This window comes from Trichoplusia ni, chromosome 4 (assembly GCF_003590095.1).
Source record: "Trichoplusia ni isolate ovarian cell line Hi5 chromosome 4, tn1, whole genome shotgun sequence".
NCBI lineage: Eukaryota > Metazoa > Arthropoda > Insecta > Lepidoptera > Noctuidae > Trichoplusia > Trichoplusia ni.
The window spans coordinates 19011481-19037858 of record NC_039481.1 but is presented as its reverse complement, the minus strand read 5'-3'; the positions used below and the strand labels follow the sequence as shown (position 1 = coordinate 19037858).

General features: G+C 35.2%; 2 protein-coding genes across 2 annotated transcripts in view; one reads left to right on the top strand and one right to left on the bottom strand.

Annotated features, from left to right (window-relative positions):
- Positions 1 to 13182, top strand: part of LOC113493454 — a 61587-nt gene extending 48405 nt beyond the window's left edge. Inside the window, exons 2-5 of the mRNA XM_026871443.1 lie at positions 11871 to 12041; positions 12694 to 12723; positions 12806 to 12862; positions 13072 to 13182. Coding sequence (XP_026727244.1) covers positions 11871 to 12041; positions 12694 to 12723; positions 12806 to 12862; positions 13072 to 13169 — 356 coding nt within the window. The 3' untranslated portion in view covers positions 13170 to 13182. The remainder of the gene's footprint in view (positions 1 to 11870; positions 12042 to 12693; positions 12724 to 12805; positions 12863 to 13071) is intronic.
- Positions 1 to 26378, bottom strand: part of LOC113493452 — a 120662-nt gene that overhangs the window by 69601 nt on the left and 24683 nt on the right. The gene's annotated exons all lie outside the window — the stretch shown is intronic.

The window sequence follows — 26378 nt, the reverse complement described above, 5'->3', positions numbered from 1 at the left end:
GCCTCAGACATGTAAACGCACCTTCCGTGGGTATAGCTAGCCTAAATTTAGCAATTAGGGGTGCAACTACACAGCTACTCCTATATTGATTAAGTTTGAGCACCTGCAGAGTTTCAAGGATTAATGCACTGCCTCGGTGTATCAACTTAATTGAAGATCCTGGCTGTTTATTTTAGCAATTTGCGATCGAAGTTGTTTTGGTGAGCATGGCTCGATTTCTGAACATCTCGTAGCAATAGTTTGGGACTACAGCAGTTTACTGGAGTTTATTTGGGAATTTGTCAAAATGCTTCGCTCTACGTCTTGCCTAGTGCCAAGTATGCCAAAATCCTTTATGTTCAAAATAAAATATAGAAGGAGTTTAGTACGCAATTAAATAGTTTAAGTCGGCATCAGTCAGGACGTCGCAGCTAGTCGTAGCGAACTCCATAAAAACTAATGGCGACTCATTTAGCGCTGCGTCCGACGATTACGGCCCGAGTTATATTTCACAATTTACTTTAAACTATCTGAATTGGGATATTAAACCTCTGAGAGAAGTTAAAATGCTACATGAATGAAAAAGCAAAAGTAAAAACCGTTTAAATCTTAGATATTTTCTTTAACTGGAATCAGTTTTAATGAATAAAGGATTAACTTTTATTACTACTCTCTTTATTAAGAGTACTCTTTTACTACTTGTTCCACGTAATTTGCATTAAAAGTTATGTAGCACATGTCACAGGTGTGCTACACTAGATAAAATAGCGAGACAATAACGTTGTGGGTAAACTAATGATAAAAGCAGGAGCGCTCTGGGGACACCGGAGTGTCGCCAGCCAAGGATTTCAGCAGACATGCGAAACTCTACTCTGACACCCTCTAAAAATACGAATAAACATTCCTATTTCAACAGTTTGAAAAGATAAACAAACCTATGTTATCTAAACAGAGTGAAAACTTCCGCAATCGTGACACAGAATATTATACTGTCATTTTTTTTTGTCACGTTTATTGATTTTCTCATCACGAAACTATTGATTCACAAACTTACAGAATGACTAACTTATCGTTACACTATATTATACGGAATTTATTCGCTTCATCTAATAGATGTAGATACTTATGTACATATAAATAAAGTTTACTGATAAAGCGGGTGCTATCAAAATGTTCTGACTCCGCGCCAGGATTGGCTTCCGCCTGGCATGGTGCCAATTTCCTACATTGAGACTATGCTAGTGGTCTACGAGCTAGTAAAAACGTCCAGAGAACGGGATACTACCCTATTACGATAAGGTCCATTGAAGGTCGAAGCCTCTCTTATTATTATACTTAAAACAACGCAGAAAAAAAGGATGATCAGAAATTACACGACCCAAACTCGTTACGATGCCTGAGTGTTAATGATATAGGAAGTATTGCAATAAAGATAGATATACTAGAGTTTAAAAATATTAATGTTAATAAGCTCACAATATATGTAATGATTATTTAAATGCTATTAATAATTTTACCAAAAACTATACTTAGCTAGATAGCTTTCAAAATTCATCATTGCGATATATTATATTTTACTTATAAGCTAACATTCAAATACAGCTTTATTTAAATATTTGGGTCAACATTAATGGAAGTAAATTACCATTAATTATCCGATTAGTTGACTATCCACGATTTTATTGCAACATTGGGACTCAAAATATCTACACCGCCACATCATTTCGTTTTCTTAACAATCCACAAGTAATTTATGAAATCCGGTAGTAAAATAATGCCTGAAACGAATAATTGCTTTATGCAGCGTAATAAAATTAAATACCGAAGTACCGAACGTAAAAGTTAAATAAACTCCGATAAAATATGGTAAGGAGTTTGAGAAGACTCCTTTCGAGTAACAAATTAAAATAACTCCTATTTTGGTTATTGCTTTAGAACGCTTAAAATTTAAAGTTTAGCGAACTGAGAACTAGCTTTTATCATAAGTGCGAGGGTCGATAGTAAGGGGTGGTAGAAATATACATTGATATTTCCAGGGTGCTCCAGTGAATCGTGATCGCGGCTTCAGTTGGGGTATAGAGCCTCCTCAAGCCGCAGAGAGCCAGATTGTAATCCTGCTTTGTCAGTATCAACCGCGGAAACGGGAAGTGGTCGAGTACACTGGGAGGGGAATGTTCAACCTTCAATTATTTTATCAGGTGTTAATATCAGCTGATATCATAGGGGATGTAATTGTTAAACATTAGACAGGATTTCATATATTATACATACGATACGAGAGTATAGAAATATGAATAACCATTGTTTCGTTATCAAAATATTTGTATATTTGTTCTAGAACTGAGCCGAATTTATTCAGTTTAGCTTTTCCGAAATACATTTTTCTACAGTAAAAATAATAAAATATTTTGTAACAGAAAATTGAAATGAAAAACATTCTAACAAACTCGAATAATATAAATCATCTAAAGTTTTGAACGTTAGCCATTTCACGGACGACTATTGATAAAATATTGGAACATTTCAAACACAGTATCGCCACAATGGCTCTATACACTCTATATGGTTAGTGCCGACAAATAGACAACACAAACAGTGGCTAAGTTAATATTTGCTGTAAGCGAAAAGTTTGCTCGCCTCGACGCTACTTAGAATGGCAATGAGCTGAACGGACATGTCAGTTTTTATTTGTCTCCGTACTAATAGAGCAAAATAAGCAATTGTGACGGTGTACCATTTGGATTTACGTCTTAAATGGTACAAAGTAATGTGCGTTCATTTGTATAGCTGTCGTAAAAAATATACAGTGTTCAACATTATTTTTAAATATGTACATATATAATTCTACTGTACGTGGTGACTGGATATGGAAGGCGATGGACCTTATGCTGTGGTCTAAATTGGGCGAGGGATATTTCTAGCAGTGAACCTCGGTGGACCTTAAAAACGTTCGTCGGATGAACTACTATTTGTATAAATGTCAGTGTTAGTATTTTGTAAAAAAGTTGCGAGTTCCACAAATACATAATGAACTCGACATCCCAGAGTAGTAGAGTCATAAAATATAATGTAATGATGTTATACATTTTGTAAAAAAAGCCGTCTATTCTAAAATGAAATGTGTACTGACGTAATAAATTAGAATTAACATAAATGTATGAGGTAAACACGCTACATTCATAAGCACTTATATTTTATTACACAATTATAATGCGTGTTACATGCAAATATCATGTGAATGTTCTAAAAATGATTGCCAATTGTCAAAACTAACAACGTTATTTAATACTGTGTACTATGACAGCTCTTTCTTTTTTTGGAAAGTATCATGAATTGCTTTTATGCCACAAATCATTGCCTTTATCTGCACTACTTTGTGCCGCTACTACGAATAAATAAAATACGTAAAAGTACATGTGAGCCATAAATTCAGTTAGATTTGCATACATTTTGGCGTCATTTCGTGTCATTGACCGTTTTATTGCTTAAGACAAGTCCAGTTTCTGCATTACGAGCACAACGAAAGTGTTTAAAACAATTTCTCGGTACATTTAATTAGCATTTTTAACACATAAGGTAATCGAAATCGAAATTATTTTGCTTCGTTATCTAGAAAATACATTCACTTTTTAACGCTTTTATATTGATTTAATTGTATTTAGTTAAAATGTAAACAGGTGATTATGTTAGCGACATGCGTTTATAGAGGAAATCCTTAATATATGCGATAATCTGAGCGCCTGGCATGTGACGTCACTGGCCGCACGTCTGACAGGACGCAGCTGTCATGGCCGCCCTAGCCTGGGAAAGCGACGCCCTCGCTCTTCGCGGGTCGCGTCGCCCGTCGACCGCCGGGACAAACACGACATTGAACGATCAATGTCACATATATTTTTGCTGTCAATAATGACTACAGGTACTATGAATAAATTTCAGAATTAAGATCGTTATGAAATTCAATTAAACATTAAGACACAGCAAATCCAAAAGGGTCGCAACTGCGATGGTTTACAAATTTGACAGCAGTATTATTTATTATGCAGTTCAGTCTTATTCATTAATAATTGTTGGCTTCAAATGCTTTGACAAATGTTCATAATTACAACCATCGCTTAATTATGCGTGTGTAGAGTAATTACAACGTAAATAATTGGCTTTAACAAAGACCGCACAATAAGTTTGTACTATAAACGTATAATACACACACATCTGTTTATTCTATTTACTGAATAAAACAAGTAATTAAAGTTATGCTCTTATTTTGAAATTCATTGTATTGTAAATTGTTCTCTTCAAGATAAAGATCGCATCATTAAGTTTGACGGCGATCTTAATAACGTTCCATTTGTTGTGATCCGTTTCGACCCATTTACAAAGAAATTGTAAAAAAGAGGTTTATTACTAAACTGTCGTACTAAATCGTAGATTTCTTAAAGTGAAATAAACTGACATAATTATAGGTGTTTTGAAAAACTTATATCAAGTATACACGTCGTTTTATGTTAAATTGTTGTACGCTTTAAACACATGAAAATATTATTAAAACCTGCTTCAACAGCATGTTAACTATTTATTTTATCAGTTAACCGCTTACATAAATCGTGATCAAGCCCTATTCTAGTTAATTCCATAAAAGCGTCCTACTTTATGTAAAGACTGTCTATTATGGCAACACAGGACCGAAATTCAGCCGCACTGGTTTTCTAGCCGTGCAGTTACGGCGTGCGGCGATCCTCGTTTAACACAAAGATTTACGAGAACACAGCTAAGCCTTGACCCTCCTATACAGTCCCCTTCTAATATACTTCATGATAACACATACATGTACGTTGGAACTTATCTTAGTTTAATTGTAAACACCATTCTCTTGAGAATGTGTATACAGATACATTATACAGCATGAGCCGGCCTAGTGTTTGTATGTTATATTCAGTATTACGCCCTTGAGGATTTCAACTTGGCTTACTTCTTGTTGTTGGACACTAGAGTCTGTCACGCCTCTTCAACTTAGCAACTTACTTGTGTTATCTATTCGATACCTATCCGTTATAAGTGTGATAATTTTATTACAAAATCTCGCACTTATGGAAAATAATTTTCTATTTACCTATTTACCTTATTTCGATTTCAATCTTAGTTTTTGCAAGCATAACACTCGACATAAATTAATCAAAACATTTGCAAACATATTCCATTTATTAAATTCTCCCAGAGAAGAGAAATGTGTTACTATTAATAACTCTTCGAAGCAGAATGCTAGGTTTGCAATATCGATAATTCCGAGAACTCAATTCCAGGTTTCATTTCGATAACTGGATTTTAACAAAACTATAAGTAACGTAGGATGAGATAGTATCAGCGGTCGCGAGCCGTGCGTTTATCTGAAGCCCTGCCTTGGATTTACTAAGCCACTGTGAGCCGCTTTACGACCAACAAGAACCTTGTGGATTTCAATTCTCTTTGTCAAGTGGACTGAGACGTCGGGAATGCGTTTAGAGACAAGAGCACTTACGACGGCCGATATCCTCAACTACGCTCCAAGTCAGCATTCAAAGTTAGTTGCATCAACTTGCGCCGGTTACACAAACCTAAGTGCTTGCTCTTTATTTTAACTCGGCGAGATCGAGCAGAGAACTCGATGTGAAATAGAAGTAATTGAGTGAAAGCATCCTATTACCCGAGATCGTTAAATCTATGAATAAAAATTGATTTTAATATAGCAGAGACACGACTTGTAAGATGTGGCATTAAATAAAATGTAATTGCCGTCGATTGCAGCATCGTAAGAGAATACTGCCGTATGTGAAGCAAGTCTGTTCCTGGTGTAGGCTGCGGAGGTAACTGCATGCAGTAAGCGAAGGCGTGTGTAATGGTTCATTGTTTTTGCGGTAAGTGGCCTGAGATTACACAAATTGATGCTTGTGTGTTTGAAGTGAAAGGAAGTGTTCTGTTCTAGATAATGGGTTCACTTGTTTTGTTTTTTAACAATGAATCGGTTTCTGATACTTCATCGCGGAGGGATATTGTTGAACTCACATGACTTATTGCGACGTGGCTTTGAGCCAAGGACTTAATATTGTGATAATATTTCACACATCATTAATTATGTCTAAAGTATGCACACTATACTACAATTTAATAAGTACGCGTTGCTATTTTATGTATCTTATTTACTCCATGTTAGCAGATATTGGAAATGCGCTCTCACTAGAAAACTATTTCGTGATATAATGGCATTGTACCTGAAGTAGTAAAACCCCTATAAATTACACCTATCTTCTCTCATTGGACATGTTTACTGCGGGAATAAGTTATTTAAATTTACTCCACTACCTAAGAATGTGTTATCGTTAGAGCTGTTTGAGAAACATTCACGTTGAGGTCATTCTTGCGACGAAGAGGTTCTAATGAATATTTTTAGCGTGTCCACAAGGAGGACAGATTCACAAGTAAGATTTAATAACATTGTTGACGCTTACTTCACGGCTCTACGCTTGCATAAACTTACGTGAATGTCATGGTCTACGATTTCACAATATTGGTATTTTGCCTTAGATTTGTATTTCAAATTCAAATACAGAAATCGTGTAAGATATTTTACGCGTCGTGTGTATTCGATATTTCGGCTGATATGATGTCGAACTACTTTCGTGGAAGGCTGCTCGCGAGCGCCGCGTCGGCCTATCGCTAACGCCGTGGTTCCTTCTATCGAAAATCACACCTTTCCCGCATTACCATCTGCATCCAAACCCGGATCAGTTGCCCGATCGGTTTAGGGAAGGCGGTGGGTCTACGCTGCCGGAGGAGTAGTTGTAAAACTAGTCTAGCACTTTTGTCGCGTCTCGGCGTCGGATCTCTATCGGCTGCTGTAAAATTATGTGACGTGAGCGAGCGACGAACCATTCTAGGATATCCGGATAAATTCGATCTTTATTCGGGTATTTAATATCGCAAAGGACTCTATTAACTTAACGCCAGTAATAGTAGTTTTAAGTGATCGTTTCCGATGGTTTGATGTATCTAGCTAGAAACTCGTTAAACAAGACCTTTATATAACGATTTAATTTATTGGATTGACTTGTGTTATAGACATCTACACAAAACTAAACGGTATTCATTTGTTTGGCTGGCACGCCTCTAAGGAGAGCATACAAGTCACCTATCAATATTTTCTCCTGTAGAACGATAAGGTCAATGCCCTTAAAATCATGCATTCGTTCCGTCGTTAAGCCGTTAGTCACTGAGTCCAGACAGTCTGTATTTTTTGATAAATTGGCAACATGTATGTTTTAGAAACATGAATAAAGCCAGCGTCTGGGAGAGTCGTTATCTAGCTTTAAACCACAGATTAGATCTTCCTGCAGTCTGGTTCTTAAATATAAATAGAAAAGTGAAATCCTTCTTACTGATATTTCTTACGGGCAAGGCATTTTCTAACTGTAACTCATGTTTATATGGCTGTGCGATTGTACTCACATGTGTGACAGATTATTTATTTCAATAAGCTGACGGCTTGTCGTCTACAAATTGTTTCTTCGGACTAACTTTTTTCTAGTTATTGTGCTGAAGGTAGTATAGTGAGAACTGTATCAATTGTCTTTTTACTTTTATTAGCATTTGATACTTGGAGGTGGTTTCTACTGATAGCTGTTAAGGTAAATTATGTTAAGTAGTTTTTCACTCTTTCAGAGGCAATTATAAGGTTCTATTAAGATTGTTTCGGTAATCCGTAAAAAAAAAACAAATTATATTTTGATCTGATGAAATTTATGTCAAGATACCGTCAAGTATGAAGTTATATAGTAGAGGAAATAAACTTGTTCAAGCATAGTGTGAACGATAAAAAAAAACAAATATGAAATTAATAGAAGTACATAAATGACAACAATCGATAATTTAGTAATATCCAGAATTTCTACCCGAGTAGCATAGGTATAGAAAAATTACGGCTTTTCACTGCAATACTTATACGTTAGGGAAAAAGAAAAAGATGGTTCTAAATCCCCCGTACCATGCTACAGTACGACGGCTTTAGTAACTTGGTAGTAGTTAGTTGTACTATGGTCGCAAGTCTGAACCGCAGCGCCCTGCCGATTGGCCGCACACTAGAATTTTCCCGCGCCATCTGGAAACCTGAATAGACCGTAACACCGCCAATTACTCGGAAATATTTCTCACGGCTATACCATTTAAGGATTTGCATTTGTGTATTGAGATTTTATTTAGTCTTCTACCATAGCCATTTTTTTACTATTTATGTTAGATGAGTAGGTACTGTAGGTAGATGTCATTCTGAAATTAGGTCTTCGAACAATGAACACCCCATTTACTTATATTTTTGGACGGCCAAGCGCTACTTTTCTAATTGTCTAATCATTGAGGTAATTTGCACAAAATTACCGATTGACATAAACAAAAACTTGGTGAAAAGAAAGCGAATAAATTAGCTTAAGTAAAAACTGTAACGAATCATTTAATTAATGCTAGCCCCTTCAGTGAGTTAAGCATGTCTTTACCATAAATAAATATTTATTCAACTTGCTCCCTACCTACGCATGGTAATACTACCCACGTCGCATTAAGTATGTTTGCATCACCGGCGACGAGAAATGTATCGTTGCACAATAGGCAGCTTAAGATACTCGCACCAACTATATAGAGTCACCGTTGCTAAGCAACAAAGAAATCTAGATCAAGTGGACAATGCGGTCTTTACGAAACTCGTTAGTAATTTGTGAGGTGTTAGCAACTTTTCTCTGCGGTGAGAGTCGTGCTAAGTGGTGAAACTGCTGACTTTACAATGGAACAAGAATGGAACAAACGTTTGGTAGTTGAGCGCAGGGCGAGCGGGCGCAGGCGCAAGCGCATGCTTGTCGCGGGTCATCGCGCCGCAACCTTTCACTTCGCCAGCGCCTGTGCCCGCGCCCCGACGATCGCACGAACGATGCCTCAATCTGTTCATAATCAGATCTTCTCACGGCCGACGCGTGATCGGAACCAATTTTCAATTTCGAAACTTAATAATTTAGTTTTTAGGCAGTTTTCATTTTATTCGAAAGTTAAACATCTTTGCCGTTTACGCAGAAAAACTGAAATACATTTCTCTCTACAAAAACAGATGTTATTTCCGTTTCGTGTCACGCCGGTTCCCTTAATTATTGAGCAAAGCTAACCGCAAGAAGCCGGCAGACTCGGTGGCGTCGAGCGTACACACTACAGTGACATCACCGTGCACACGCTGAATACTGGAAGTTAATTAATAAAACAAATGAATAACGTAAATGTTTGTACATACGAGAACTTACACTTACATAATGTAGAGAGTAACTATCTCTTTACATGTAAATTGTTTGATGTCTGAAGACGTTTCATGAACGAAAATATGATATATTATAAGTAAATATGTCTAGCTTTATATTTAGGTATCAAGATGTAGTGCTAAGTACTAACTGATGTGGGCGTGTTAAATTGTATCTATTTGTAGAATTGTGGGAAGCGGTTTTATCAGATTCGCAAGATCTCTATTAGAATTGTTTATCTGCACTGTCGGTTGAGAGTTGTTATATTTGTCCCATGTTGTTAGCTATATTGTTAGCTAGTCCTGCAGTAAAACATAGCTATATTGTTAGCTATGTTTTACTGCAGGACAAGCTAATGACGCACATACAAAGTACTCATAAGACTCATAAAAACTACAGTATAATCATACAAATATTATAAACGGGAATGTTTTTAAGTGTGTTTTTATGTATATTATTATTGCGCGTGCCTTGATTTGAACCTAAATACCTTTTACATAGCAGTCCAACAGTAACACCACCACTGTATATTTTTCGCCGTCATACGAGTCTACGCGGACGAAACTGCGGGTAAAAGCTACAGTACAAATAAAAGGCATGATATTATAAATACAATAAAAACAAAAGAGAATCAGGCATAACAAGGTGTCCGGGCAATCAACATCGTTTAGTGGGTTACCAGGTGGGGCCCGTTATTGCGAGGCCGGGATGACGCGGCGAGACGTGCGGTCGCCTATGATATTACATCTCACATAGTTATTAACCCCCGGACGCAAAACGGTTATGAATTGATGACAGGAGTACCGCAAATCATTCAAATGGTTTATGTGTAAATTGTTGCTACAAATAGTGTATGTTAAGACATGTTCTGTTTCCTGTTAGTTGTAAAGAGACAGCTGCGAAAATCTAAAATACTTTCATGTCACTACATTTTTTTCAAATCCATATTTAAAATTTTGTTTAATCCCTACTTAATATTATAAATGCGAAAGTAACTCTGTCTGTCTGTCTGTTACGCTTTCACGTCTAAACCACTGAACTGATTTGAATGAAATTTGGTGCAGAGATAGAGTTGACCTTGAGAAAGAACATAGGATAGTTTTTATTCCGGACTTTTGAAGAGTTCTCTTGGAAACGCGATATAACCGATCTCGATGCGGGCGAAGCCGCGGGCGAAAAGCTAGTTTTAATATATTTTCAAGTCAAAGTTATTCATTTGACCCTGTTCGTACATGTTTTTTTTTGTAGTTTTACATACACAGTTAAGAATGATAATGACAGATCATAAAAGTGTAGAAATCTTGGTATTTATAAAAAAAATGTAATAGAAACGAAATTAGATTTACAAAACAAAATAGCGTTATTTCTTTCTTAATGACTTCATAAACCTAGAAATTCAATGACAAATATTCTTATTTTATCTAAGCACAAGAATTGTGAATTCAATTGACATCACAAGAAATCGATTGTAATGTTTTTATACTAAATAAAAATTACAAACGAAAAAAAAACATAACTTTCCTCATTCCCACAACGCGTTTGGAAAAACCCGGTCGTGATGTACCTATAAATAGTTTTCACTGTAAAATGTGCAGTAGGGAAAAACGCCGCTGTTTCAAAATATTCATCGATGTAAACCTAGTAATATGTAGGTACCTAGTTTAGTAAAATCATGTTACGTATCAAAAACAAATTCATTAATTCAAACGAAGCCACGCATGATACTTGTATAGCCAGGTGATAGTAACGTAATAATGTAAGTATTGACAAACAAACACATGTGGGAATTGCTGAAATCATGGATCCTACCACCACAGACAGATCATGTATAGCGTACAAAGACACCATCTACAATTTCCCGGTAGACCCACAGCAGATCAGGCAAAAGCATAAAACAACAAGTTTTTTTGTGAACAAAAAATATTACAAAGCGGGCGAAGACACTGGCTCCTGTAACGCATTCTTTAGCGTAGCAGTAATATTTGTCAATAAAAACTTTTTAATTTTATGTTTTAAACAATATTCTGTTGCACATGCCTTAAGAGCAATTCCTAGGCAGCTATAAATCACGTTTATTTCACGGTCATTGCTCCTTCATCAAATCCAGATACTGATGCAATTATTTTTGAACGAATATTTTTATGCGATTTTCTATTTCCATCAATTTTAGAGTTGAGATGTAAAATGTCGTGAATATGTTGTCTTTCAAGTGTTTTATCCTTGTTTTCATTGCGTTTGATTTGGTAATTAAGCTTTATAGTAATATGTCATGTTGTTATCATAAAAAAAATCATCTTAAAAATTTATCCAAAATTCAGGTGGTAACCCATTCCATAAATGTAACGGCTAACCCTACAAGTCCATCTACAAATAATGGTAAATAATTCTATATCTATAAATATTGTAATCGATTTAATTAAGGTTATATGCACACTCTAAACAAACGCGACTCTTAAAGTGATACGTTAAGTGGCTAATCTGTAGTACTTGGTCAAGCACACTAATTTGGCGCTTTAAATATACGTAGTATGACTACCGCCTAATTAGCGGGTAAGCTGACTGGTGTAGGTATTAAATTCAATACAATTTTAGGTATACCTGAAACCAACAAGGATTTAAGAGCAATAGACGACGCTTACAGTGATGACAAGTCATTAGACGAAAGCGTTGATGTTGATCATGCAAAGTTGAATGGCTCGAAACACAAGGGTCCTTCAGCTGACTACAACAAAGATGAAATTGACAGTCAGCTTGCTAAAGAAGGTAAGAATAAAGTTTAACCTTTTATGTTACCAACTAGCTGTTGCCCGCGACTTCGTCCACGTGATCGATTGTATCTTCGCTCCTATTAGTCGCAGCGTGATGTTATATAGCCTATAGCCTTCCTTGATAAAAGGTCTATTCAACACAAAAATAATTTTTCAATTCGAACCAGCAGATCCTGAGATTAGCGCGTTCAAACAAACAAACAAACAAACAAACAAACAAACTCTTCAGCTTTATATATTAGTATAGATAAGATACACACATTTCTTGTTAATTAAAACTTTATGGTAGTTTTATAACTATTGGATCCCCCAGTCAAAGGACTTAAGTTCGAATCTCGACTCGTGCCCATATCTTTACGAATTCATATCTTATTAAAAAAACATTCACTATTCATATTGAAAAACGGTGAAGAGAAATATTGTATTTTAAGGGGCATTTAAGAGCCATGACATGGTTGAAGCTCTAATAGCATACTGTTCAGAAACGACAAGAATAAATATAAGCTATTTGACTAGTTTCTAAAAACCATCTTATATTTATTGGTAACACCTACACTAATTAAGATTGTTATTTACTTCCATTTCACATTGTTCGCGGCTTGGCTGCTTAATCGATCACTTTTATAATAAAATGCCATCTATTTCAGAGCGAACGATTACGAGACCACTTCAAACTGGTAAGAATTGATGAAAAAGGTTGTAACTACATAAATGCATTAATAATAAAATAACAATAATAATACGTTTATTGTTGTACAGGTGACACTTTTACTCCAAAGGAGTTGTTACCCATTACAGTTAAACTATTGAGCAAAGGTATGTACGCTTTTGTATAATACAGCTTCTGGTTTAAACCTATTTGACAAGGGCAAATGAAAGCGATAATTTTATATTTAGAATACACACATCGAGAAAACTCGACATTTCATTCAATAATTAATATCAGTCATACAAAGATTCACGTTTGGTTTAAAAATCTTTTTAATTTAAAAATCGACTAATGATTAAGTATATATTTCTTGCAGTTGACGAGATTGGAGGCAAGTTAATGAAGATAAGAAAACACTCAATTTTTTTCAGCCCATTGTTTGTAAAGTTTCATTGTTTTTTTTTGTTTCTATAGACGGCAAAGGCATTGTAAGTTCATCAAAGAGTCCCGAAGACTTGGCGGATAGATTGTTTGCATCTTACTGTAAGAAAATGCTTAGTTTTTTTTCAATCGATGGTCTGAAGATTTTTCTAAATAAGGCGAGGTGAAAGAAATGAATGTGAATTTAAAACTTAGAGAGATCGAAGGTTATGAACCAAAAGTCGATTTCATTCATTAGTGTTATTTTGTAAAAGTCCAATATTAATTTTGACTGTACATGATGATGTAAAGCTACTAGATGCGGAGAAATGTGCGTTCTGAAAAATATACTGCAAATATAAATCTGATGGAATCAAGTCCATGCCGCACAGTGGAGCCAGGGGACGGGTTGTTTACAAAATAGCCTTTACAGGCGCACTGGTGGGACGATAGTTTTGTTTTGCAGATAATCCCACGGGCACAGTGGCTCATGCGGTCGCTAACGTGTGTATTCTGTTGTCTGTCCTGCAAGCGTACCTCTGGAACATCGGCTTTGTTACCTTTTGTTTACCTGTCAACAACTATTGTTTATGCTTTGCCGATGGTATGACAGTTGAACATCAGAGAATGGAATATATTCAAATTTCACTGCTGTAGAGAACCTTTTTAAAGGCTTAATGGTTGAAATTGTGTTGGGGACGCTGTATAAAATCAAACGCTCTTTAATCATATGTTTTTTTCAGTTTTGACAAATAAAAGAATTGTTTATTTAACCGGTGAATATATTTACATTTCATATTCTACTTAATGTTTTGTCTAATCCTAAATACAATTTTATTTGAATTTTGTGTTTATAGATCAAGACCTATCCGGTTTGGACGCCCTTCAAGCTTTGGCTCTTGAAGGAGATGGTAATTAAAATTATTTTTCTCTCAATTACATTAAACATAACCTTTACAAACATAGCAATCTTTTACCCTATATCTACTGATCCGCTGTGCCTACTTTCCTTTCACTGCCATGCTAACTTAAACCCATAAATATATAACTCTGAATCTAAAAATTCTGGCTCCCGTTTACGTAAATGTCAACAATACTTTACTCATCAATTCATGGCTCAAGGATCACGCAAAGCCGTCAATCTCGCTTGTCACACGAATGACGTCAGGGCTTATGACAGCCGTAAAGAGCCGTCCAACGAGTTTAACGACCAGTCTAACCTTAGAAGTAACTTATTACTTAACTTGTAAATGCAAGTGTGCAAAGAATTAGCGAAAAATTTTGCGACGCCGCTGTCAAAATTATAGTAGCTCAAAGACGGATTTTCTTTTACGTTTACTATTTTTTTTCAATTGCGTAATACATAATATATTTGTAAGAATATTTATACAATAGATATAAAGACTGAGTTAAAGTTTTATAGAAATAACGCAAAAATAAATACAAAGTTGTCAAGTATTTCTTGCCTTTATCTAATTGGTTTAATTCTAGACTCGTTATGTATTTTACTGACTTATCTAATTGAGTTTCGGTTGTGTCAGCAAACTTTTAATTGCTAAATCAAGGTCCTTGTTTTCGGTTAAAATGCTATCGGGAATATTTTCATTATTGTAACCGATTGTCTTTTATTTTTAGTTGTTGAACCAGGGCGTGCCGGCGTGGTTTCCGTTACGGAAACACCGAATTATTATGTTTATAAAGGTGGGCCACTACATACGATTTTTTTTGCACGAGATTATTTTTGTTTAAATATAAAGCGTTGTTTTTTTATAATGTATTGTTTTTGAATGCAGGACAAGTGGTCTCTGTCAATAACGGCCCTAGTGCATGTGGTTATAAACGTAAGTCATTTTATATTACTAAAAGCAGTGAGACACATAATTATAATAATAGGTACATATTATAATATATTTTTCAGTGCTAACCAAAAAGCAAAAAGTGATAAATTATAACAAAGACAAATTAAGGAGAACGGAGAGAGGTAAATTTATTCCTATTTTGAAATAAGTATTTATATTTAAATGGTTTATTTAATACGTATTTTTGGTTAGTAATATTGAGGTTGGGAAGTAATATGCAAGGGCATCGCCATTTAATTATTAACCCAGAGAAAAATAAGAAATCGAATCCTGAACAGAAAGTTAGACCGGGTTCGCCGAAACGAAAAAAACATCGGGTAAAAGGTACATCTGTTTATTACCTATCACTTTTATGTATACATTGACATACATACACATTTGCTTTTTTAACGTATTTAATATGTTCGCTTGTAAGTACCTTAATTTTATGGTCCCGGTCCTTGGGGGAGGAGTGGGTAATGCCAGACTCTAATTGACTTGATCGGAATCGGCCGCTTTTTGGCTGGTGCGTCGAAATGCGCTGCAATTCATCACGCAACGATCACGGAACATTTCAGTAGCCTACTATTACTACTTTTTTTTATAGTAAGCCTGTTTTAGTAGTGGAAAAGCAATAGCATAGCAAACAGTGTAGAGCGGCATCTCGTTTCTGCGATCGTAACAGAACTGTTCTTTGAGGTAATGCTTCGCTGCGGTCCGAATCTTTTGATTGATGAAAATAAAACCTAAAGAAACACTTTCCTTTACCTATACGAAATTAATATCTTGTAACTAATATTATTTACAGCACTGAGAATGAAAGTGAATGATGGTAAGTAATTTAAGTTTTTACGTATCATGTGCATAATGAGGAACGGTATAAAATTTTGAACGTTTTGCAGTACCTAAGAAACGGGGCTTTTTATTAAAAAGAAGAAGTCAAAATGAAAGTAAGTATTGAAAAGAAAAAAATGAAACTTTAGAATTGAAGCTTTTTCATGGAATAGTAATTATCATCTAGTAATTTGTCTTAAAACGATTAAAACCTGGTATTAAGGATCTCATTGTGGTTAGAACTTGATGAGGGTTTAAGATTTAATTGGATTTATTATATAATTCTAATCGATTGGAAACTCTGCTGCAGACATAGAGCAACTTATGGCATTACATTTCGTTTGTAATTTCAACTTTATCAGTTCAAAATGCATAGGAACATTTAATTCAATTTAAATAGTCTTTCAAAAGAAACAAGCTTTTTAAATAAGGATAATATGGTATTGCAGCCAAAAATCAGCTTACTACTATCAGGAGGAAGAAGGGTTGCAAGTGGAGATACAATTGCCGGAATCCCTCCGACCTGGACACCTGTCGCCTACAGACATCGTGTATCGACGAAAACGACCCCAACGCTAAAGAAGACAGTACGAATACTATTTAGTATTATTATAAAATAATTACCAATTATAAAAAAAAAGATTAACGAAGAGAAACTTACTGTTCTTGGTATTTATTTGTATTCACGAGGTGCTGGTTCGATCACAAAGCAGACAACTAGTAATATGTCATTTTCAAAGTTAAATGTCAGAAAACAGAAGTCAGAGAAAACAGAGTTAACATATTTAATATTTAATGTGTTTTTTTTTTTAATTTATTAGATATTTATCTGGGACATAGAGAAGATGAACATACGCCGGAGATCCAGCAGTTCCGCAAAATGGGTAAGGGTTTATAAAACGGTTTTAAAACGAACGGTTTTCAATAAACGACTCTATTTTAACAAAAAAGGTATATCTATTGCTGGAACGAAAAACGAACTCATTATTAAATGTTGTATTTAAACTTTCGCACATAATATATCTACAAAGCATTTTCTTATAGTGGGCATCACACTTTTGGATGAGGATGTCGAGAAAATAAGTAAGTTTCAATCTATATTAAATAAATTATTTCATTTAAACCATATCAAAATAATATAGTGGTTTCTTAAGTTTACGCGAAAACTACTTTTAAAGACATTGAAATAAAAGTAGTTTTATATAAAAATCTTATTTATTTTATTCTTATACTGGCGGAACATATTAACCAAAGTCAAACTTTTATTTTTTAGTTGAACATCATGTTCTTGCAGTTAAGCCGCAAAACATGAGTACGTAACATTTTTAAACCTTGGTAACTTCATATAAGGTCTCTAGTTCCTAAGATATTATCTAATATATAAAATTCCCATGTCACGATGTTAGTTACCGTACTCCTCCGAAACGGCTTTACCGATTTTTACCAAATTTTATAAGCTTATTCAATAGGTCTGAGAATAGAACAACATCTATTTTTCATACCCCTAAGTGACAAGGGTTGCCCACACTAAAAAAATATATTTTATTTTTTGGACGAAATTGTTTGTTTTTATCTTTTTTACAATGTGGCATTAAAAATACATACAACTAGAAAAAAAAAATCGGCAAAACGACGTTTGCTGGGTCAGCTAGTCTTTCAATAAATTTAAAAAAGTTGTAACATCTATAGTCATATATAAAGTGCTAGTGCCAAGCAGTTATTAGTCAATTAAAAAAATGATTGCATACTTTTTTTTGTTTTATAAAAAAATGACTCGGCCCAAGCATTCGCGGATCGCACAAATGCACATTGGTTTTGTGTGACCTCAACCATTTGGCTATTTGTGCAGTCACTGTTGGTTTATCAGCCATGTGTACGACAATATAATTTTTGCAGGTCGAATTACGTTGGTCTAAATACCAATGGGGTGCTAAAGGCATTCACTCTGTCCCTTTACTTGTAAACTCTACCTACACTTTTCAGAGTTGCAGTTGACTATAAATAACTATCACCTTTGATTACAAAGTACTGCTTAAATAACTAAATAAATCTGTATTCAATTATAAACGGGTAATTTTAGGAGCCATTGACAAGATAGAAACTTTGGAAGAATATTTTAACAACATCATCTTATCTCAACACCAGCGTAAGTTTTTATTGAGTTATAAATTTTAGAAAAGATTTTCGAGTTCACTTAATTGTTTGTTGGGTTGTTTTTTACAGGACTAACAACACCCTATGATAATGGTGCACGGGTATGTATGGTTGTGTCAAGTAAATACCAACTTTATCATAAGCTGCAATACTGAAACATCAATAAGATCGAAGCTCAAACTCATGCTATCTCTATCGATACAAGGTCTAAAATCGCGACAGATATACTTAAAGTCAACGATACCAGTTAACATACGTACAAGCCTTGGCACTGGGCACAGGCCTTTTTTCGCATGAAGAAGATTTGAGCACTGATCACCACGCTCGCTCATTGCGGGTTGACAATTTCACATTATATAATAATATATAATATAATATATCCTGGGACAACTCACACACGGTTATCTGATCCCAAGCTAAGCAGAGCTTGTGTTATGGTAACCAGACAACTGATAAACTTACTTATATATTTCTAAATACATACATATTATAGATAAATTACACCCAGACACCAGAACAAATGATCATGCTCATCACACAACATTTGTCCTGGGCGGGAATCGAACCCTCGACCTCCGGTATAGCAGTCAGGGTCACTAACCACTAGACCAACCGTTTCACTATCTATACGGAATTCTAGTTTCCCCCGATGTTTTAATTCGGCTGTGGTGTCTTAGAATAATTAAGAAAGAACATGTCACTTGAAAAAATCATGGCACCTATTTCTTTTTATCTCCGCAAAATCCTAGGGTTCCTTGGAATTTATATAATGCAGGTTTTCGTAAATTTTCAGCCACCGATTGAAATCCAACAGTTCAAACAGCATCACCCAATGAAAGAGATGGTTTCAGCTTTAGAGGTACGTAATTTAATACATATTTAGTATATCTGACGCGTGCCCAATTCGTTAAACGGTATTTTTCTAGTCTACAGTCTATGACTATGAAGAATTACTAAGATCGGTTAACTATTTATAATATAGGTTATTTCCTGGGAATAGTGGCTTTTTACAAACTCTATCACGTTATACTTAGATAAGTATAGATGTGTAGTTGTTGTATGCTATATGGATAAATTGTATGTTTTTGTCGATACCAGGGTTAAGATTTGGTCCCTCGATTTTTTACTTAAATAATTACTGTTTGGTCCAAGTTTCGGGTCACATCATATATATTATCTGTTTATTTTTCAATCACTTATAATCTTCACGGAAAACCCACAATAAGGAGAGTAGGATGTATTAGATATTAAATATAAATAAAATATGTTTATCTACTTAGTCAAAGGAAGGAAAAAGCGCCTATCACGATTACGACTCAGAGAGTACTGATTACTATGGTGCAAATAACAAGGTAAGTTTTGACAAAGACATTGGTATGTTCTAAGTTCGGCGGCCTTGACCGGCGTTGCTGCTGGTGCAGCGGAAACCCTTAAAGCGTGAAAATAAAGTAGCTTTATTGGTTATTATATTTTTGAGCCGTTTGGTATTTAAAAGCTAGAGACATGAGGTGCTAGATAAATATGTTCTTTATATATAATTCGATAATTCAAAAGCTTGGTTCATCTTTTGCGCACAGAATCGGCATAGCTACAAAACGTGGCAATGCTACTAGCCTTGTATGCAGCATGCGGCATGTTTCCCACTTTCGAGGGATGTGAACATCGTTTTGACGCTTTGTAAATAATACAAGATGATCAGGTTATTTTATTTATTGATATTGTAGTAAATTACGTTATAAGGCTTTTTTTATTCTCTGTAGAAACGAGCTGAAAGACTCAGAAAAAAGAATAAAGTAAGTTTCATAATATTTACCATAATTAAACTATTTTTTTATTAAAAAGTAGTCCCCGTAAGCGATAACTTAAAAGTTAAATCCATTAGATAGGATTCCACTTTTCTCGTGGAAATCAGGGGCGAAAGCGTCCGCCAATTATAAACACAAACTTTATAATGATCCATCAATATTATGTAAGTGCTCTTAGCAGCCGCAAGCAAACCGCATCCGCGACAATTTCTACATGAAAATTACGAGCCGTCGCTTTTTGCAAAGAGACCGCAACTACGATCATTAACTATTAACCGATAATGATATACTAAGGTATACTGACTGGCAAAACTTGGGAATAATTCCCCGTTGAGAAGACCTCTGGAGGCTTTAACCTCAGAAGAACCTACACCACATACTAAACCAAGATGTGTTTGTATAGGTAACAGAAACTTTAGGCCCTCAGTGTAGTCGAAAGTTGATTTTTATTTATTACTAAGTACTATCATTCAAATCAGGTTATGTGATATAGAGACCTAGCACAGGTAGTGCCAGGAGGCCTTGTTCTTCACAAAAACTTTAAGATATGATTCCTGAATGAAAAAAAATACTATAGGTGCAAAGGTAAAGTTCAAAGGAAAGGACTAAAACGCACGCGATATTAAACAACCAAACCCGTCAATCAATGTAGCCGTAAACTAATTTCACTATAGACGACTCTTGAAAAATTAAGGAAACGATTTCTCGGAGATCGAAGACACATCTCAAGAAATCTTTCAACAAATCACAAAATTTTCTTTATGTTTCAGACTGAAAGTGTAGAAGAACCCAGTAAAAAGACAATGTTACCTTTACCTTTAATGACGTCAACGAAGGCGAGAAGGAAGAAATAAATTTTCGTGCCTCAGTTATGTTTCTTTTTTGAAACCCCGTAAAAAATACAAGCGATTATTCTACAATCTTAAGCTAACACAACAATTCGCAGGCATGTTATAAACTGCGAGTGATCATCAAACGACTGTTATAACATCTTTCAATCTCCCAAGAAGAGTCTTGACGATTGAAGTTGGTCACTGAAATCTTAAGTCTTTATTTTTTTACCGCTGCTGGATCGACGCATATTTTGTTCCTCACTTTTTTTCCCCCCTAATATCATCTGTCCCTTCAATATTTTCCCACACATGCGCATCGACACATTTATTGTTCTTTTAGTCACATGGTATCCATCCATCATAATTATGTGTAGGTATATTTCTTCTCGAGACATCTTATAATCCTGACATGTACGGGCAAAGAAATATCGTATTCTATCCCAGTAGATAGTGTATGGAGGAGATAGAATGTTTGTGCGAGGTTATATAATTTTTATAAGGTCAATAAGAGGTGAAAGGTCACACGCGCCGGCCCGGGCCTCCACGTTTTCTAGAAGCTGTCGTGAGCCGCAGAGAAGTCGGGCAAGGCCACCAGCTGGCCACGAGAGGTGTTCCAGATGTCCCGGATATAAATGACAGCTTCCACAAGGAAAACTACCGTCGACGAGCATTCTATGGACGATACTTTACTTGGCTTTGCATTCTTATATAAGACATTACCTATCGTTGCTCTTTCATTTTTAAGTGGCAAAAAGCTTTTTGCTGTATAGGAACTAAAAACTTGTCACTTGTTTACATTTGGTTGCGTCAAAATTTATGCTGGCTTTTTAAATAAGTCAGTAAGTTACGGCCTTATTATTGAAGCTATCTATCATAAATAAAAAATGCATTTTTAGAAAAAAACAAGCGATTAGCATTTTTGAAATTCAAATGTGCCCAAAAGCTACTTCAGTTTGAATAATGTTTCAATCTTAACAGTAAAAGGGGATACAATAATAAAACCACAGATTGAAGCCAAAAGCCTTTCCTAATAAATATTTATTATTTGGATTGTAATGCAGATATTTATTTAATTTAATACCGATACAAAACGAGTTCATTACTACAAATAAGAAAGCTTTGGATGCTTCATTTGAATTTCAAATGAATAGATGTAATCCATATTTCTGTTGTGGAAGAAGCTTCAAGCCGCAGCTTATGAGTTTAGTTCCAAGAAATATAAAGGTCAGATGGAAACTTATATCACGTTTACGTAGTTTACTTAGGTACATAACGATTTAATTATACGGTATTTTATGATACCACTTCTTTGATCCAGCCTCTTTAGCTATATGTCATTATAATAGCGTTAATAGGAAAGGCTTGTTTTTATGGAAATGGCATTATGGTCACGTGTCTTATGTCTGTCATTATCATACATTTGAGCATATTCTATCGATGTTAACATTTGTCTAAATTGTCCTTGGCTAGGCCTGCAGGCTGATGCTGGACCTCATTATTATATTATTGGTGGTTCTACATCGCCGAAGAAATATTGCCTAAAAGACAGCTCGGATTTTAGGATGTCTAAAAGTGTTATAAGTTACATATTCGCTCAGTCACACAATTAGTATTTAAAATACATCTCACTCATCTGATTGCCACAGAATTAATGAACAGGAAATCTAATTTAGAAATGTTACAAATTACTTCCTGAAGATCAATTTAGTCATATAATAATATAATTTCTTAATACCGAGACATTTGTTGGTCTACAATCAGTGAAAGTTGACGAGAAGAACGGATTGATTCGTGACTATCGTGACCTTTACTCTCGTGGAGTCGGACAAATGTGTGTGTTGCACGAAGTTGTCACAAATAATACAAGATTGATTTTGATAGTTTGTATATGTACGATTAAGTCTCTGTTACCTAAGCTTTAATAGGTATTGTAGCAAAAATATATAAATATATGCAGGAGTAGACACTAAAGTCGTCGGGTATTATATATTTTAGTCCACTTAGAGTTGCCCAGAGAATGCATGAGTAATCCTGTGGCTCTGGCTCAAGCAGGCGAAGAGCCCGAGTGTTGTTCGGAGGCGAGAGAATATGACATATCCTAACGCACTAATATTTCTAACACGCAAGAAAAGAAATAAAAAAATCAAATCTAAATTCTACTTCGCCTTGTATATGGAGGCTTTAGAGGTATCTAACTCGGTCGATTTTCATTAAATCCAATTTGTGTACTCGAATTGACGCGACCATAAATACATTTCGCTTTTTCGGTTATATTGATCCGAAGGTTACGGTGTTATAGACAAGTTCAGACAGAGGTAGGTGACAGTTACGTGACATTGAGCGTCACTGTAATACAGGGTATCATAAAAAGTTGTTTCACGCAGAGAAAAGCAAGCAGTCTTTCTTTATACCACGACAGAAACCTTGTTATGACTTAAACAACTCTAAACCAAGGTTGACTACTTACTCACAATAAAGTCATAACAATGAGAGAACAGGCAGGATTTTTAAATACGTGTTTCTTGTAATAATTATGCCTAGAATATCAAGAAATTTTTCGATACTACGCTCTATGCTGTTTTATTTAGTCGTCAATGATGGGAAAATATTTATTGTAAGTTGGGACGGATGGGCATCAAAGGTCGTCTTAAACAATGAAATTTGCGAAACTATAACTCAAATAGTACATGCTATTGATGTCTTCCTCGCTTCAAATATTCTACACCCGGACACTCCTTACATAATAGTCTATTTTTCTCCAATCAATAAATCAATTTATTAGTTGAATATACCCATAAGTCTCGATTAAGCTAGACTGTGCATAAATTAACATCTTCCGTACACTGAATATATTTAAATGAGATTACCGTAGAGATTTCGATATAAGGACGCATGCAGATTTTTCGCTCTTTAAAATAGATGAGTTTAAAATATGTGTGTATCCGATAGTCTAACGTTCATAACTAACAATTTATATGACAATATATAGTCATTACAACACAGACTGTTATGTGAAGATTTTTTAACATTACTGCAATAAATTATAAATAATAATAAATACATTTTTTTACAATAAATTAAAAAAAAAAATACTGTTATTTTTGAATTATTTATTACATTACCACGAAGGCTTCTTCCACTAATCTCTTTTATGAGTGACTAGTCTTTTATTCTATTTATTTTATGGGACTTACAAAACCACATTGTATGCTTAACATACACAATACAAAACCAATTTTTAGAGGTTAAGAATAATAAGAACTGTTGTCATACTTGGAAAGGAATGGTGATCATAATACTAATATTGCTTACGATGGATACGATCTCAGTGACGTCATTGTGAGGTTTTTATTTCTAAATCGTGACGTCAGTATTTGTCAGTCATTTTCTTTGACTTCCACTTAATGTTGAGTTTTGCAAGTCTTACATGGGTGAAAGATTATATTTTGTAGGTCTTAAAAATGTAAAATAATTAGCGGTAGTCAAGTATCGTTTTCAAAAGTAAAATAATTTTCTGAAAATGATAATATTAAAAGTGTCCGGTATAGATGATAAAAACGATTGAAAAATGGATGAGACAGCCTCTAATTACGTATAAATACAACCATTACAGTAAAGCTTCGTATAGGAAAAAGATAGAGGCTAGTAATGCCACTAATATGTCTTCAAGCCTAAAAGATTCACATATCAGACCTATCTCTATGTCCGTACCTTAGTTTATACGTATTGTGTACACAAACTTGCTGACTCCTAAACAACAGGTACACGTTCTCAATTACAAATAAGCTTACGACTCAGACTAGGAACTACGTTTCGTGAATATTCGAAAGGCTGACATTTCAATTTGACTTTGTTACGCTCAGTTACCCGGACTTGGAAACAGTGAGTGAGTTTTGATCGGTCCAAGCTTGCAAGTGACAGTTCTCCTGCCAGCTAATAGGGATCGAGCTGCATACTGATGGCAATTTGCAACTAAGTATATATATTTATCAGAAGCTTAGTTAAGGAAAGCTTTATGTAAATATATTTTTCAGGACAGTAATTACTTTGAATCATTTAAAACGGATTTTCAAAGATCTCTCTTTTTTACCAGCTAGCCATGGCACTAATTTTAGTTCCACAAAGGATAGAAATAAAAGTTGATATTTAACACACGGATAGAGCATCAGAAATTATCTATATTAATAGGTGCGCGGTGCGACAGGTGAGCACACCCAATTACATTTCGATCAGGGCAGCGCCGGCGGCGGCGCGTGCGGTCGCCCTAACCGGATTACTGGCCGGAGCGGCGGCGCGGCTGCGGGCCTGCGCGGGCGGCGGCTGGGGCCGACGACCGCCCGCCACCTCGCATTATAATTCGATACAGATTCATCAACAACTTAACAACATCCACCTAGCTTCTGATAGGTTAGATTACGTCAAGACCTTTGACCGCGCAACCTTAACCGAGTTACAAACATTTTGTAACAGAGCTCCTTACTATGTTCAAGAACACGATATTATGGAAAGTGACATTCTTCAATACGATTATTAGTATAGTAGCGACAAAAGCGATAACATTGCTTTTGATATAAATAAATTTCCGGTTTGGAATTCGAAATATAAAGAAAACAGTGGAAATACCAGAACACAATACTGTATGAACAACAAAGAAGCATGCAAAAATATTTTGTTACTGTGTTACAATTCACAAAAATACAAAACAAAAAATATTCAACCAGTGTGCAGCGAAGCGTAAACTGATAGATGGAATAAACATTGAGATGTGTTACCTACCTATAGCGATGCTACTATGCGCCTATTAATAAAATAAAATAAAACCAAAATAATACAGGCATTTGAAGAAACACTGGCTGTAAAGAAAACCAAAATTGAACGTTTCAAAAAAGAGGTCCACCTTTTCACCACCATGGTATACTTTTAATTAATAGGGTTGCCTATCGATTTGTTCGTAAGTAACTTCAAAGGATTCCGATGACCCAAATATGTCAGTATATCAAAAGGTCGTAATCTGATTACATCGTTGATTCCCGGCTTGTTTTCTTTTCGTATTCACAAAACGTCTGAATAACTTTGATTTTTTACGGCTTCTTTGGCCTAATTATTTATAGACTTTAATGATATTACTTTTTTTTCATCAAATACAAAACTGTAAATAAACTGGAAAAATATTACCTCGATAACCACTATTAAAACCGTCAATACTTTGCAAAATACTCATTATTTAAAATTAGAAACAATGGCATGATAAAGAACACAAAGCGAACAATCGTTCGAAAATAAAATGCAATTTGTTCTTCTAGTAAAAAAGGTTATAGAACCTTAATTAAAAACTGAATCAGATAAAGTGCAAATTCTATTCAGCTGAACGTGGAAATTTCATTCGTCCAATATGAATAGTCATCGTACTATTTACTTAGCCTGTTTCAGAGAGAGACAAAACCCGCACTCATTCCACATTGATACTGCACCGACACGCGCACAAAGGAAATAAATGACTGTCTCTGCGGGAAATAGAATTGACCTATCCGATTGCACAATCTTTTTATCAAACGTTCTCTGTGTAACAGGCAATTTCTTTTCAAGTTATTATTTGCACTTAACTCTTAAAAGCATGTTCCAATTACCTCCCTTGAAAGCATGTGAGGCAATCGCTTGGAAGTCGCATAAAGGGAGGCACCTTAGCAAAGTTACGGCACTTCTAAAATATTCAAATCTCGGGGGCGACTTTCCCTGTGCTCCCGTAAAATGCAAAACAAGGAAAGTTTCCCCCTAAATCAGTGGAGTCAGCACAACGAG